At 37.5% G+C, this 17,562-nt stretch overlaps 1 protein-coding gene across 1 annotated transcript; it reads right to left on the bottom strand.

The window, feature by feature from the left end:
• Positions 1–141: 141 nt before the first annotated feature.
• On the bottom strand, positions 142–3,195 carry LOC109793196 (wall-associated receptor kinase-like 20). Its single transcript, XM_020352661.3, has 3 exons — positions 2,310–3,195; positions 2,163–2,225; positions 142–1,407 (listed from the first exon to the last, which is right to left on the bottom strand). Exons 1-3 carry the CDS (start codon positions 3,178–3,180, stop codon positions 344–346), a joined length of 1,998 nt encoding a protein of 665 aa, XP_020208250.2. The 5' UTR covers positions 3,181–3,195; the 3' UTR covers positions 142–343.
• Positions 3,196–17,562: the final 14,367 nt, after the last annotated feature.

Below are 17,562 nucleotides of genomic sequence, written 5' to 3'. Positions count from 1 at the left end.
AGTCTCCTTGCAGTTATGCAATCCATTATCCAACACCGGTTATTGTTTGTATTTAAACAAATAAAATCAAAGCAAATGAAAAACCTTGAATATTTAATGTTTCAGCTTAACAAGACGAGGATGCAAAACAACTGTTACATATTGTGTTTCACAGCAGAACTTCTTTTCATTCAGCAAAGGTAACAATACATTTACATAATTACATATACATATACAAGTGCAAAACAAGAGAATTCCAAACATAGCCTAGCAACTACAAACACAAACACAAGTTCACAACTAAAAAAATCCAAAAACAACATGATACAACTCCAAAACTTCACCAACATGAAAAGAAACTAAACTACTTCTCCACTACCTTTGCAGAGGCAATACTAATGATATACTCAATCTCCTCTGCTACCTCTTTCATGGAAGGCCGGTTCTGTCTCCTCTCCTCCAAGCACCCCAAAGCCAGAAAAGCCACGGCCTTCATAGTTTCTAACTCAATAGTGGTAGCTCCATTCTTCAACATTGGATCAATAATATCCATCAACTTCTCCTCGGCCACAATTCTATGCACATAAACCGCCAAGTTGACATCATCCGGTGCCCTATGAAAATCTATAGCCTTCTGAGCCGTCAAAAGCTCAAGCAGCACCACCCCAAAACTATAAACATCACTCTTATCAGTCAACTGATAGTTCCTATAATACTCAGGGTCAAGGTAACCAAGGGTGCCCTGAGCACAAGTAGAGATATGACTCATATCCGTTTGAGCCAACCTAGACAAGCCAAAATCGGAAACCTTGGCACTCATCTTGTTGTCAAGGAGAATGTTGCTGGACTTGACATCTCTGTGGTAGATAGGAGGCACAGCCATGAAGTGAAGGTAAGCAAGAGCCTCAGCAGTGTGACGTGCAATTTGAAGGCGATGAGTCCAAGTGAGAAAAGCACGTCCCTTTGACATTTGATCTTGCAAATGATCAAGAAGGGTACCATTTTCTATAAACTCATAGACCAAAATAGGTTGCTCTAGTTCGACACAGCAACCAAGTAGACCAACGAGGTTGCGGTGGTTGACTTGGCACAATATGCGAACCTCGTTGAGGACTTGGTCGGTGCCTTTGGGGTTGCCAAGCTTGGCGCATTTGACGGCCACGACAGTGCCGTCTTGGAGAGTGCCCTTGTAGACTTCGCCGTAGCCTCCGACGCCGAGAAGCCTGTCGCTGGAGAAGTCGTTAGTGGCTTTCTTTATATCTCTGCCGCTGAAAAGTTTGGCGGCTCTGCCACCGCCACTGGCGTTCAGAATTCCTTCGCGCTCCTTGGCTAACCGTGCTTGTGCTTCTTTCATGCGCTTCTGCCGTTTGTAGAGGAGAATGGCGATCGTCGCCAGGATAACTGCAGCTCCAACCCCGCATACTGAACCTGCACATAGTTTATCAATAAATACTGCATACTATCATTCAAAGGAGGCCACAGGAACTGGAGTTGACATCCAAGTTTAGTGCATCATACAAAATTAGATCTTTTCTTTTCTTTTCTTTTCCTTTCCTCAATACATGAAATGTACTGCCAATTTATCAGCACTGAATTCACATCAACTTATCAGAATATACTTTTTTTTGTAATGAAAATATACATATTTATTTAGTTCTTTTTATATATAAATTAAAACTTTATCTTTTCTTATAACGTACTACTCTTCTGTAGATTCCTTTAATCAGTATTTAATCTTCAACTGCCAACTATGCAATTTATACCAATTAGACCTCCAATATTGACCAGGACTTTTAAGTTCACATAAATGATGAATTGCTTCTGGTTTTCTGACATTCTAAAATATGTTGTCTCTCAAATTTAATATCAGTTTAATGTTGGTCTCTCTAAATTAAAAAAAAAAAAACTTATTTTAGTCTCTTTGTCTAGTCTTCTAAATAAAACTCACTTGTTAATGAATTTATTCCATAAATTCACCTACTAATTTCTTTATAATTGAAAACTTCACATTAAAGCAACAGGATTAATTCCATCTATCTTTTTGTGATGTTACAAATGGTTCGAAAACTAAAGCATATTTTTTTAAAATTATAAGAAACTTACCTAGATAGACGAACAAAGAACATATTTAATTTTTTAAAATAAAAAAAAATGTAAAAGTGGAAATTAGATGGGTAGTGTACCTGCTATTATGGCGGTTGTGTTGGTTGAGTGGTCACAACCATCGGGATTCTGGCAAGTAATCTCTGCAAAAAGAAGTCAACGCAGCCACCAAATGAGAAAAGTTGAAAGAAAAAAAGTTAGGTAGAATCCCATAAAATACAACTCACTTTTAGCACAGAGCCCCTGAATAGGGTCCCAGACGAGCCCATGGTTACAGAAGCACCTCTTGATCCCACTTCCGGAAGAAGCATCGGGCCCACAAGTGGAGGTGGCAGAGTCACAATCCCCCTGGGACCCACACACAGTTTCCCTGGGCGACAACCACTGAATCTCCAAGCCCGGTTGGGGCCAGCGGTTGACGGGAAGACCCGAGTCCAGGTTAACAAAACTAGAGTAAGCACTACAGCCAGAGTCCCTCACGCGAATCCCGTAGGAGTTGCTAGAGCCGCCGGTGCGGTAGGTGCAGCAGAGGGGGGCGTGGGAGCAGGCGGAGGCGGAGGCGGTGGCGTTGATGTAGCGGTGGCAGGCGCTGGCGGCGGAGCAGTTGAGGGGGGACTGGAGGAGCGAGGTGGTGCAGTTGAGGTAGACGATGGTGTTGGAGCTGGTGATGTTGAAGGGGAGGGTGTTGTTGAGCTGGATCCCCTGGTGGGCTTTGTCGGTGGTGACGCAGGTGTTGGAGAGGAAGGGTGCGGGCTGGATGACGAGGCGTTGGGCTTTGGCGTTGATGGAGAGGATGGGGTAGGAGTTGTTGAGCGTGTCGAAGAGGAGGCTGTTGCTGCTGCTGCTGCTGCACCTTATTTTGTAGGAGGGGTCGCCGCACGAGGGGGTGGTGCTCAGGGGGAACGGCACCGTCGTGTTGCCGCAGGGTGGGCATGGGCTCCATGACCTCACGTGAGTCGCGCGTGAGAGCAGGAGAACCAGGGGTGTCAGCAAGAGGATGAGCCTCGCCATGGAACCCATTCGGTTGTACTGCGTCTTCATGCTCGTCTTCCTGCCTGTCTGTCTATATATATCTATTATATGGATGAATGCTGCCATTTTTCTTTATGTTTGTTTCACTTTTTTTTTTATGATTGGTTTTAGTGTTGGAAAATGTTTCTAAATATGGGATATACGGCTACAAAGATTTTAAGAAAAAAATATAGAACAAACAATAGCTCATTTTAAATAAAATAAAAAACTATAATTTTTTAACATGTTATATAACTTAGTTGACCACTCTTTCCATCCAAATCACGTATTTCTTTATATATATGACTTAAATATAAGATCATACTTGAGAGAATTGTGTTTGGTATTATTCATATCAACAATTTTTTTTTTTTTTAAAAAAAAATTGAATACTTCTACTATCGTTTAACACATAATAAGAGAGGAAAGAAAAAATATATTTTTTAATAATTCATCCTGTGATAAAAGAAAGACATAAAAATATAAGAAACATTGATAAAATATTTTAGAATATAAAATTTTATTAGTCTTAATTTTTTAATAATTATATTACTGGTATAAAATATTCATAAAATTCATTTATCATTTTTATTTTATGTATAATGATGACAATTTCTGGTGATATATTCTAATAAATGATTATTGGAGTGTCTTCCTTATACAAGTTCATAAAATATTAGTTGCTAATGCTTAATCATTATAGTAAGGAGTTAGGGGATAATTTACATAATTTTTTGTATTTTAATTTTGTCGTCATTATAAAAAAAAATAGTGCTTAATGTATGTAAAATAAAAATAATGTTAAATTAAAAAAGCTTTTGCAGGTGTGTTTGTATTTTTTATGAAATAGTGATAAAATGTAATTAAGAATATGAAAGTAATTTCTAATGTTTAACAAAATTTATAGTTGATTGATTAAAGAAATGAGTTACTTGAATTATAAAATAAAATTGAGTAATGTGTAATAATGGAATCTATTTAACCTAATGATTTGTAGATAAAGATAACCAAATAATTTATTTATATGAAAAGGAAAGAGAAGGGAAGATAATAAAAAGAAAAGTAACGGGTTACATTATGAGAATTGACTATACGTATTTATAATTGGTATTTTTCAATAATATAGTGCCACTATCATCTGTGTTCACCATTTTCCTGCTGTTGTTTCTTCAATTATTGTCATTACTTGCCACATACTGTAGTGTACAGTTATCTTATTGGAGGGTTACATAAAATCTGTTAAAAAAACTCAACATGTTATTTTTAAGTTTGTTTTGTTGACTAAATATGTAAGTTGATTTAATTTTTTTGAGTTGTATGAGTTATGAAGCTTTGTTTTTTTTTTTTCCAAGGAACGCGTCGAATTCAAACCTTACAAAAATGAATGTTAGGAACGACTTATTATATATATATATATAAGAGGGTTATAATTACACTGATATAACTTTTACCAAGTGTTACACTACTCAATAACTTTATATTAAATATGAATTTTGTAAATCTAACCGTTAGATTGAGTCATATCACTTTATATGTGCATATCAAATTTTGTTAAAATTAAATAATAATTTGAACGTGATCAAAGTGTTCATATTTTAGTATATTTTGAAATGAATATATTACGTCAATCTTGTTTTATAAAAATGAAATATCAAATCATCTTGGATTAATATAAAATTTTGTATATATGATCTAAGTTATATGAATTTTCAATCTAACGGTTAGATTTACAAAATTCGCATTTAATATAAAGTAATTGAGCGGTGTAACACTTAGTAAAAGTTACACCGGCGTTATTATAACCCCCTTCTATATATATATATATAAAAGAAGAATTTATTTATTCCAAAAGTCAGTCTACCTAAATTTACTTTGTTCAATAACTCATGTTCTACATCAAATTTTAACGATTTAATCGTTGAATTTAAAGTTCTTAATGCATAGATCAAGTTTGTAAATTTTTTAAGAATTTAAAAATCATTTGATACTTCATTTCATTAATTCAAATTCACACACACACACACATACACACACACACACACACACACACACACACACACACACACACACATATATATATATATATATATATATATATTTTGATGCGTAACTCAAGTTATGGGCTCTCTGTCATGATCATGCTAATTAAGCATGCGATTGACAACGACAAGCATTGGTTACTACGGAGCTCCCTATTTTAATCACGTCGAGCAAAAAATGAGTGACATTAGACCTAAAAACTCGAGAATTCTCTAACTTGGTGATACTGAGTCTCAAAGATGTGGCGCCAAGCATCATCAAGTTAGTGGATATTTGTCTAAATGACATCGAGAGTAGGTTGAGTAGTGTCAGACATGAATTAGGTAGTGTAGACCCCTAAAATTGTCCGGGTCGGAAATAAAGCTTGAAGACTCTCGAAGACTGAAGGAAGATCAGCCAGAAGGACTCCTGGAAGGCCCTAGGAGGGTTCTCTGTAGGTCTAGAGGTCTTAGAATAGCTCAAAATAAGGAAGTGGAGGGAATGAAGCCCAATACGGCCGTACTGAACTTAATACGGCCGTATTGAAGCTTCAATACGGCCGCAGTGAACTCAATACGGCGTATTGAAGTTTCTGAAACTTCAATACGGCCGTACTGAAATCAATACGGCCGTATTGAAGCTTCAATACAGCCGCAGTGAACTCAATACGGGCGCATTGAAATTTCTGAATTTCAATACGGCCGTATTGAAGTTCAAAAATTTCAATACGGCCGTATTGCTCCTGTAGGCCGTATTGCGCCTATTCCCTATAAATATGACGTCAATTGGACGTCATTCCACACTTTTGAACATAGTTTCAACCCTCTCCTTGAGTATTCTGGGGTTTTTGAGCAGTGTTCTACCCTAGAAATCACTCGGAGAGTTGATCCGACAAAGTTCTTGAGCCCCGAGCCATTTTGCTTGAGGATCGAACCTAGTCGAAGGGAAATCCTCCGGATTTCCATAGTTAAAAGTTTTTAGGAAGGAGCGAGCGAGCTTGTAGAGCGAGGGAACGCCAAAAAGCTTCCCAGTTTTACTCAATATATAAAAGCACGCTTCAAGAGGTTTCTTCTTAAATCCTTCCTTTTACTGCTTTCTGTGTGCATATTTAAACTGTCATCATGTAGATAGTTAATTTATAATTGCTTAGAATAAATAGGGGTAATTTAGTAATTTTACGCTGTTATTTTAGAAAATAATCTGTCATAGGGAACCCGAAAGGGGCGCTGTGGGGTGCTAACACCTTCCCCACGCGTAACCGACTCCCTTACCCAACTCTGGTTGTAATGGCCAAAGTTGATTTGTAAAATCAATTGCCTTATCCCTTTTTCCAATGTTTTGAGTAAAACATTGGTGGCGACTCCACGAACCCCTCCTTTTGCGAAAACCACTAATCCATGGAGGGTCCCGCTTGGGATTAATATGGATTGGTGAATCATTTAATAAAATTGCTCGTTTGACAAGGTCTCAGTTTGAGAATACGTCATTCTAGCAATCCATATTTTTAAACAAATAAACGAGTCCAACCATCCTTCGCGAATGCCGAAAGCCCGTTTGGGCCGGTGGCGACAGATGGCGACTCCACTGGGGAAGCTTCGAGAGTCAGTCCCATTTAGTGACAGATTATTTTTAACAAATGATAGTTAAAATTACTTTATTACCCCTTTGCTTGTATGATAACATGCTTTATATATTTGGCTTTAAATAACTGTTGTTTGTTTAAATTTCCGCAATTGTTTGAAATAAAAATTGCACACAAACCTTTGCACACAACAGTTCCCTCTATACCCGGGGGCATGAGTGGTAATCCATAGGGAGTGGATGTTAGTACGGCCGGTTGAATGGGTCCATAGGAGCCTACGAGACCGTTGTCGGAAAAACATCACTCAAGGTGATAACCATGAACTTGAGTCCGACAGTGCGTTGGAGCTTTCCATCGACTTACGACGAGAGGAATTGGGTCCCTATAATGGGGGCACCTTGGGGGCCTTTGACCAAGTGAGAACAGTTAGATCCTCCTTGAATATGCACTTTTCTGCAGGAGACCCCTACCTCGTGGTTCGCTCGTGACTGTTCGTGGATGAGTGAATTGTGTGTGCATTTTTATGTGACATTGTATGAGCATACATTGCACCTTTTAAACATACAACATTCTTTTTAAAATAAAAAGAATAAATAGAAATAAAGATCTTCTAGTACATGGTGTTAACATCTACCTTCATCACATTCATATAGGTAGTTTCCCTTTTCACCCAAAAAATACAAAAAATATATAAAATAAAAAATACCCAAAAAAAAGAAAAAAAAGGGTCATTTATCCAAACCAAGCAATATCATGCATCATCTTAGGGACATCCTAAAAACATGATAATGCTTAGTTGAATAAACACAATGCATGCATATTCATCGCCATCATCTCATATCATGCATTCTTATCAAAGATCATGGAGGGATCTAGATTTGCATTTCATACATCCCTCCCAATAAATCATTAATAAACATTAATAAAAAGAAAGAAATAATCGATGCGTATGTTCAAGATGGATCGCACGCCATTTGCTATTAAGTGTAAGCCAACAACCGCGCCAAGCAAGCGCACATCAACTCCGTTGTTGGTAATCAAGACGAACAAAGGGGAAGGTCCAATGCCGTTAAGGATCACTACTCCAAGGCCTTTTCCCTACGAAGCGAATAAGGCTGTGCCGTGGATATACGACATCCATTTTTCTGCCGACAGCGATATCTCCAACATCGCTGGACTTGGGGGCATGACTAGGAGTGGCAGGATCTACACTCCCGAAGATCTTCATGATAAAGCCCCCAAGAATAAAAAAAGAAGAAAAGAAAACCGAGAAAAAAGAATCCGAGGAGGAGACAGACGAGCTGTTAAAGTTTATCCGACAGAGCGAGTACTCCATCATGGATCAACTTCATAGGACGCCAGCAAAGATTACGCTGTTGTCGTTGATCCTAAGTTCCGAACCGCATCGGCAAGCTCTGTCGAAAGTCTTGAACGAGGCATATGTGTCGCACACTATCTCCCAAGACAAGTTTGAGGGGATTGTTAGTCACATCACGGCTAGTGATCACCTCACCTTCACCGATGAAGAAATCCCCGCTGAGGGACCGAACCACAACAAGCCCTTGCACATCTCTGTAAAGTGCAAGGAGTATCACATCGCCAAAGTCTTGGTAGATAATGGATCTTCCTTGAACGTGATGCCAAAAAGAACGCTCGATCAAGTGGCAATCAAGGGAGTCCAAATGCGCCCGAGCAACATGATCGTTCGAGCTTTCGACGGCTCTAAAAGAGAAGTGGTGGGAGAAGTCAATCTTCCAATCCAAATTGGACCCACCGTCTTTAATGTCGAATTCCAAGTGATGGACATTACTCCGGCATACAGCTGTCTCCTCGGCCGACCTTGGATTCATGATGCGAAAGCTGTACCCTCTACGCTCCACCAGAAAGTCAAGTTCATAGTGGGTGACAAACTGGTGACCGTGCAAGCTGAAGATGACATACTCATCAGCAAGCCATCCAACATACCTTATGTGGATGCAGCAGAGGAAGCTTTAGAAACCGCCTTCCAAGCATTGGAGATCGCCAATGTTGAGACATTTCCCCGAGAAATGAAGAAGGTAGCTCATATGCTCACAAAGAACGGATACTTGCCAGGACAAGGATTAGGCAAGGACTCCCAAGGAATCCCGGAGCTACCCATTATCAAGGACAATCCGGGGAAACAAGGGTTAGGATACAACCCTGTTAAAGATCAAAGAACGAAGAGGAATCAAGATCCTTCTCGACGTTCTTTAAGCCAGATCTTTAGGAAGGCTGGTTCACAAACGTCAAGGCCAGCTGTCGTCATCAAGTGTCCTTTTCCTTCTAATAGGGATGTGTAAATTCAGTGACTATTAGAGATCACTCCTCGGGGACAGCCCGACCCCCGAGCCTCGATAGGGCACATGTTTCCGCTGCGATTATAATAAAATCATTCTTCATTAATTCTTTATTGCTTCTTTTCTTGCTTGCAATAAAATTCTAAACCACGTTATTTAACCCTGTTTGAATAAACATAAGTGAGGTTAAAATCGTCTTAATAAAAATAAACCCGCATCTTTTTATGTGGAAGTGTGTGACAACTTGGAGCACCTTTCCTTGGCCTCAATAAGTGCCATCATGGATAAAGAAATCCTAAAGACAAAAAGCTCGGCAGGAAACCCAAAAAGGGGACTGCGCAAAAATAAGAGCAAAAGACCCGCTAGGAATCCCACAGAAGGGTGACCTAGGCAAAAATTAGGGTTACAAAATAATGAACAAAGACAAAAGCCCGCTAAGACATCACAAATAAGTGTTTTAGGCAAAAGTTAGGGCCGTCAAAAAAAAGAAAAACAAAATAAATCCATGATGGTACCATCAATTGAATTCAACAAGGAGCTCAAGAAAAGCTATCCAAGTTGTCAAAGCACAATCATTAATAACAAAGATGTGCTTAACTTCATAAGTGTTTAATCGAACAAACCTAAACACAATAAGCCTACCATTGGCCAGCCATTCTTACAAAATCCATTTTTCAAAAAATAAAATAATCCCCTCTAAAACACAAACTTTTGAAAATATATCCTTTCCTCCTTTTCTCTCTTGTCCCAACGATTTTTGAATAATCTAGTGGAAACATGGAGATATAGTGGTCAATAGGAGGGTTGACACATCTCTTAAAGAAAGGGAAGAATCATTTGGTTGATGACACCAAAATCAAAATACGCATCATTCCTCGGTAACAGAAATCGGCAGAGCACAGTCCGTCTGGAGGAATGGCAAAATCCAAACAGAAAAACGCATCGGTTAATTCTTTTGAAAAAAGAATCAAATAGAATTAGGTGCATCATACCGCATACATGCATACAGATGATAGGTGTAATGGAAGATCGCTTATTCTCTGTTTATTGAAAAAAACAAAAAATATATATATATATATATAAACTTCAGAAAAACAATACGCCCGTATCGTGTTCAGTATGCCCGTACCAAAATTAAGGTTATGAACAAATTTTCAATTCAATACGGGCATACTGAAATGAATAACGGCCGTATTGGCAATAACAGAAATCCTCCCTCACATCAATGACAAAATTCCTCCAAGAAGAAGAGGATAGGGGAAGCCATTCATTTTTTCCAAAAATAAAATAATTAAACTTGCATTTTGTGCATCGCGCACAATTAATTGCACATTCAAAGACCTCATCATGAGGCAATTGCATAAAATAGAAAAAATAGAAAAATTGCTTGTGTATGACAGCAGCAAACAAAATGCAAAGATTCAGAAAATCAACAGCGTCATACAGAATAACTGAGCCTGGAGAGGCTTGCCGAAAAAATACTCTCAGAATAACTGAGCCTGGAGAGGCTTGCCGAAACAATACTCCCACAGAATAACTGAGCCTGGAGAGGCTTGTCGAAATAATACTCTCTCAGAATAACTGAGCCTGGAGAGGCTTGCCGAAAGAATACTCTCAGAATAACTGAGCCTGGAGAGGCTCGCCGAAATAATACTCCCTCGTCATACAGAATAACTAAGCCTGGAGAGGCTTGCCGGAAAAAAATACTCTCAGAATAATTGAGCCTGGAGAGGCTTGCCGAAATAATACTCTCTCATAATAACTGAATTTAATTTCTTTGGCACTTTTAATTTCTGTACAGCAAAAGCCAAAAACATAAAAAAGGCAAAATACAGAAAAAGCCAAATCAGAAGAAAAGGCAAAATACAGAAAAAGCCGAAAATGAAAAAGGCAAGGATATAGAAAATCCAACAAAAAGATCCCGCAGAATAACCGAGCCTGGAGAGGCTTGCCGAAACAATACTCATCAGTTTGTACAGAATAACTGAGCCTGGAGAGGCTTACCAAAATACTCCTCATCCTCCACATCAAAGAATAAATGAGCCTGGAGAGGCTCGCAGAAATAATACTCCCCAGAGGGAACCTCAACTCATGCTCTTGGATTCAAAATCCCCAGCAAGAGCTATCAAGCAAGATCGTCAAAATCCCCAATGGAAGTACGATCTCCCAAGCAGAATATCCAAGTCAAAGGACTTAAACTTCCTCAGTGAAGATAGCTCTCCAACTCAAGTGTCGAGTGAGGCTAAGCCTGTAGAGGCTTCCTAAATAATACTCTGGGATACATAAGATCCCTCATTCCCCAATCGCCTACTCAGAGGCATCCCTGCAAAAGGAGAAAAATCAAAAAACATCAATAACCATTCCCCAAGCGGAATCCGGCACTCAGCCGAACACTGAACCCCATTCCCCAATCGCCTACATAAGAGGCACTCCTTCAAACGGAAAAATCATAAAAAGATCAATAATCATTCCCCAAGTGGAATCTGGCTCTCAGCCAATCATTGAACATCAAGGTGATATGCCTAACAGAAGAGGCTAATCAAAATCAACGACAAAATCCCCCAGTGGATAACAGCCTATACAGGGGCAGCAAAATCAGAAAACCAAAAGAGACACCCGAATAAGGATAAACCGGGATACTCCACCAACGTCAAAGGACGTCAGCCAAACATAAGGCATCGTTCAACTCAGAGAGAAAGAGCATCTGTGTCTATACCCCAAGGAGTCAGAAATTCCCCAAGGGTACCAACAATGCAATGCAAGTTGGGGCACAGGAACCTGTGAATGACTGCACATCCCCTAGACGGATCCCTGCGTTATCCAGCCCTCAGTGGCACAAAAATCAAAAACAATCGTCGAAGCAGCATCGTGGACTGCGGAGACAAAATCAACATCCAGAATCCCCAGCGGATAACAGCCTACACAGAGGCAGCAAAAAATCAGAAAATCAAAAAGAGTTACCCGAACAAGGATAACCGGGATACTCCACCAACGTCGAAAGGACGTCAGCCAATCATAAGGCACCGCTCACATCAGAAAGAGCATCTTTGTGTCTGCATCCCTAAGGAATCAGAAATTCCCCAGTGGGCACCAACTACGCAATGGAAAGTTGGGACACAAAAAACCTATGAGTAACTGCACATCCCCTAGACGGATCCCTGCGTTATCCAGCCCTCAGTGGCACAAAAATCAAAAAACAACCGTCGAAGCAGCATCGTGGACTGTGGAGACAAAATCATCACAAATCCCTGAAAAGGAAATATTCACGCTACCCCGTCGTCACAAACACGGAGGTATGCAGCTTCCGGCTCGAGCAATGAGCGAAGCTATCTCTGGAAAGGAGGTACTCACTGCTACCGTTTTCACAAGGGTACTTAGCTTCCGGCTCGAACAAAGAGTGAAGCTAAGCCTGGAGAGGCGGTACTCACAGCTTCCAGCTTGGGCAGCAAGCAAAGCAAAGCCTGGAGAGGCGAAACTCACACTGCTCACCGTCGTCACAAAGGTGCTTAGTTTCCGGCTCGAACAAAGAGCGAGACTAAGCCTGGAGAGGCGAAACTCACACTGCTACCGTTGTCACAAGGGTACTTAGCTTCCGGCTCGAACAAAGAGTGAAGCTAAGCCTGGAGAGGCGGTACTCACAGCTTCCAGCTTGGGCAGCAAGCAAAGTAAAACCTAGAGAGGCTACTCGACAATTTTCCACCGGAAGACGCTACAAGTCAGAAGGTCGGCGCATCACCCGGACAATTGGGTCAACTCCTTTACTTGTCAGCCGGTACACCAAAAGGCCGTCCGACTAAGTAAAGGGGGGGCAGCTGTAGACCCCTAAAATTGTCCGGGTCGGAAATAAAGCTTGAAGACTCTCGAAGACTGAAGGAAGATCAGCCAGAAGGACTCCTGGAAGGCCCTAGGAGGGTTCTCTGTAGGTCTAGAGGTCTTAGAATAGCTCAAAATAAGGAAGTGGAGGGAATGAAGCCTAATACGGCCGTATTGAAGCTTCAATACGGCCGCAGTGAACTCAATACGGCGTATTGAAGTTTCTGAAACTTCAATACGGCCGTACTGAAATCAATACGGCCGTATTGAAGCTTCAATACAGCCGCAGTGAACTCAATACGGGCGCATTGAAATTTCTGAATTTCAATACGGCCGTATTGAACTCAATACGACCGTATTGAAGTTCAAAAATTTCAATACGGCCGTATTGCTCCTGTAGGCCGTATTGCGCCTATTCCCTATAAATATGACGTCAATTGGACGTCATTCCACACTTTTGAACATAGTTTCAACCCTCTCCTTGAGTATTCTGGGGTTTTTGAGCAGTGTTCTGCCCTAGAAATCACTCGGAGAGTTGATCCGACAAAGTTCTTGAGCCCCGAGCCATTTTGCTTGAGGATCGAACCTAGTCGAAGGGAAATCCTCCGGATTTCCATAGTTAAAAGTTTTTAGGAAGGAGCGAGCGAGCTTGTAGAGCGAGGGAACGCCAAAAAGCTTCCCAGTTTTACTCAATATATAAAAGCACGCTTCAAGAGGTTTCTTCTTAAATCCTTCCTTTTACTGCTTTCTGTGTGCATATTTAAACTGTCATCATGTAGATAGTTAATTTATAATTGCTTAGAATAAATAGGGGTAATTTAGTAATTTTACGCTGTTATTTTAGAAAATAATCTGTCATAGGGAACCCGAAAGGGGCGCTGTGGGGTGCTAACACCTTCCCCACGCGTAACCGACTCCCTTACCCAACTCTGGTTGTAATGGCCAAAGTTGATTTGTAAAATCAATTGCCTTATCCCTTTTTCCAATGTTTTGAGTAAAACATTGGTGGCGACTCCATGAACCCCTCCTTTTGCGAAAACCACTAATCCATGGAGGGTCCCGCTTGGGATTAATATGGATTGGTGAATCATTTAATAAAATTGCTCGTTTGACAAGGTCTCAGTTTGAGAATACGTCATTCTAGCAATCCATATTTTTAAACAAATAAACGAGTCCAACCATCCTTCGCGAATGCCGAAAGCCCGTTTGGGCCGGTGGCGACAGGTAGAAACTATCTGACTTATTAGGACTGAGCATGAATTTTGTCACATCAGACATGAAAGAGTAGGAGGCTCTCTGTCGCAATCACACCAAGTGTAGTTAGTTTGGCGTCGAGTGTGACTGAGACAGGAAGCCCCTACTTCGATGATGTTGAGTGCCCTAGCGATGGCGCCAGGCATGAGTGTTGCATGATTTTAATGCGATGTTTTAAGTTGTTTTATGATTGAAAGATGATGATTAAGTTGTATAACGAAGATGATATGATGATAACTCATTATGTTTCAAGTTGATATACTGTATAATGATATTTATGTTGCTAAGTTGTAAACTGATAAATGATTAAGTTGTGGAGTTGTATGATGCTAAAGCTGATTAAGTTGTTAAGTTGTTAAGCATGTTATATAGATACATGTTTTTATTAAAATGTAAGTTGTGATGCTCCAAGGGCCCAATTGAGAACCTTACAGTAAGTAAACTAACTTTTGAATGAGTAGTTATTTTAAGTTATTTCTTCTAGATTTTATGTGAAATTCGTATGTGGACAAAGTTGAGAGATATATGTATAAAGTAACCAACCGAGTAAAGTACAAGTTCAACGACTTAGTCCCTAACTAAGTATTGAAAAGGGCGTACTATTTAAAGGGTAGTTGATGAGCTAATCTCATTTGAGGCTTAGTGTTCCAAGTTAATGTCATGGTAAGTTCATATCGAAGATGTTGTATCCTAACAATAGTACTAGACTTCTTAGTTTAAGTGGCAAAATTTGATAAAACAATTTTAAATTGTATACCTAGCGCTCTTTGAGGCCTAAGATTATCTATACTTGGTCTAGTTGTAATAGGTCAAACATTATAATTTAATAAGATTTAACCACTTAAATTGTTCACCTTTATTGTAGGAGATTTTCGTAGCTGATGTGTGTGATGATGCATTAGTTATATGTTGAGAATATTGTGATTATTATTATTATGTTGTTTTATGTTGCAAGTTGTATGTGTGATACTTGATGACAAGTTGAAGTTGTAAGGTGAATGAATATTGTTGTTTAAGTTATTTCAATTAATATTTAATGTTGTTATTATATGTTTATTCTTTTCACAAACTTACACTTTTCTTTTTCTTGTGGTTGAAATTATAATGATCATACTTGAATTAGCAAGTTTGCTTGGATAGATTGGTGATAAGTCATATTGGTGATGACTCTTTTATTGATATTACTCTAATACAGAATGATCCTTGTATAAATGTTAGATCAAAGACTAGTTGTTATTTTTTGAACAGTTATATAATTGATATAGATTCATATATGTGTATAGAATGTATATATTTTGTCGAGGGAATTTTCTTACTTTCAATACTATATTTTTTTGTCCAATACATGTATAAATTACATGAATAACTAGAAAACGGTTACATAATAATTTTAAAATATTTAAATATTATTTAGTACTATGTGCGTAAAAACTGAATTATAGTAAATGTAGTCCGGATACAACCAAAGAATGAATTCACCTTCATGTCGATAGCATGTTAGACAAGATAAAGGTAAATCTTCACATCTAGGGAAAAGTGACACAACAAACTATGACTAGACATAAGGAATCCACACTTCTTGCATCTTATACACTACAAAAATCATATTCATATTTTATATTAATTATAGTAAAAAAAATTAATATAATTATTAATGAAGCCCCATCTAAAATATACGATACATCCATGTAACAAAATATATATATATATATATATATATATATATATATATATATATATATATATATATCCACAAACGGCCATTTTCTAACGTGGAAGCTTCATTCAACCAATCAGTTCTTCACGAAAAAATTTCCTATCTTCCTATTGTGTACGGAAAAATATAAAAGTTATATGACCTTTTAAAGTAATTATTATAAAAATTATCAAATTTATTATTTATAATGAATTGAATGATTGGGTGAAAACTATGGACGTATGGATGTACATATCATTGTTATTAAATCCAAAATATAAAAATATAGCTATTGAGACTGACGTGTTTTTGTTGAATATGGAATAAAAGTGGTCGAGTGTGACATTGGTACACTATAATTAAATACATTTATGTATATTTTAAATTTGAGGGTTTAATCTCAATGCTTCACTCCAGATATATCTCATTTTTTAAAGTATTATTTTTATATACAAATGGTTTGATCTCCTGAAAACACTACCCGTTTTTCAAAATGAAAGTGATACATATATAAGTTGCAATTAAGATCTGCCAACCTATAATTGATTTTTTTGATGTTTTAAACTCATTTTCCAGCGCGTGATTTGTCCCTAAAAGAATCTAATTCAAATGCTGGCTTGAGGTTGACTTTGACTTCATGCATCCAGTAAATGGCCCATGTCAAAACAATTGCTATATTCAATATATAATATGAGTTATTAAATTATTTTTATAATAAACTGATTTTTCCTTTTATTTATATGTGTATATATAATAGTTTTATTCTTTAAGATGAAAAAAAAAACTGCATAAAAGGAAACTATTTAAAGTAGTTTTTAAGCCCTAAAATAAAGCTAGCTTCAGCTTATACGCGATGTATAATCATAGAAGGAATTGGGATCTTCTTGTTATAATATTTTAAGATTTTTAAATATTTCATTCTATCAAAAAGTAAATAAATTTAATATTTGGAAAATATAAAATACATTCAATATTTATAATTTATAATATAAAAAGTGATAAGTAGATATTATAACGGTTGACAACGACGTGGATCAGAAGAAACAGAGAAAAGAAGGTTGGACTCTGACCAATCGCCCGCCAAGCATCTAGAACGCTCGTTGACTAGCAAATATAATATGAGATATTATAAGGTACCCTTAAAATTTTAAAGAGTTGTAGAACTGTTGCCTGTTGGTTTTCTTTATATATATATATATATATATATATATATATATATATATATATATATATAATGTTTGATTTCTTAATATACATATATGAAATTTTTTAATTCAGTAAAGATATTTTTATGATGTTATAAATTATAAAAAAGAAATTAAAATTTTTCACATTTATGCATAAGTTATTAATACTTTTTAAAGATTATTTGTATTCTTAAGTTTCAAAATAAATCTAAGAGGTATTATGAGATGGGGTTGAATAAAAAATTCATAAAATTTCCCTTTACTTTAATTAACAAACAGAATATTAGTGTGTTTTATTCACTGTTATTTTGATTTCTATAAAAATAAAATAATTTGAAACATTTTAACTAATATTTCGTGAGAAGAAAAAGTAAGTTAACTTAAATTATATGCTTGTTAAGTATATATTACTTAGAAGTGAAAAAAGTTGTAAAAGTAAAAAATTATAAATAAAAAAATCACACATAACTTTATTTTATTCGTTTAAAAAATTGAACTTATCAAAACACCCCAATTTATATAATATCGAAATAACTTCCATATGATAATCAATGTTGAAGAGTCACTGTCTACCGGTATTATGTTAATGTTATTGAAAAA

This window comes from Cajanus cajan, chromosome 3 (assembly GCF_000230855.2).
Source record: "Cajanus cajan strain Asha chromosome 3, NIPB_CcT2T_4, whole genome shotgun sequence".
NCBI lineage: Eukaryota > Viridiplantae > Streptophyta > Magnoliopsida > Fabales > Fabaceae > Cajanus > Cajanus cajan.
Note: the sequence above shows the minus strand (reverse complement) of the source record. Positions and strands in the feature narration are given on the sequence as shown.

Bases quoted from the DNA above. Each gene is read 5' to 3' on its own strand.
- LOC109793196 (XM_020352661.3), bottom strand. From the start codon at position 3,180: ATGGCAGCATTCATCCATATAATAGATATATATAGACAGACAGGCAGG. The intron at 2,226-2,309 runs GTGAGTTGTATT...TTCTTTTTGCAG, and splicing joins TCAGGGGCTCTGTGCTAAAA to AGATTACTTGCCAGAATCCC. The intron at 1,408-2,162 runs GTACACTACCCA...AACTATGTGCAG, and splicing joins CACAACCGCCATAATAGCAG to GTTCAGTATGCGGGGTTGGA.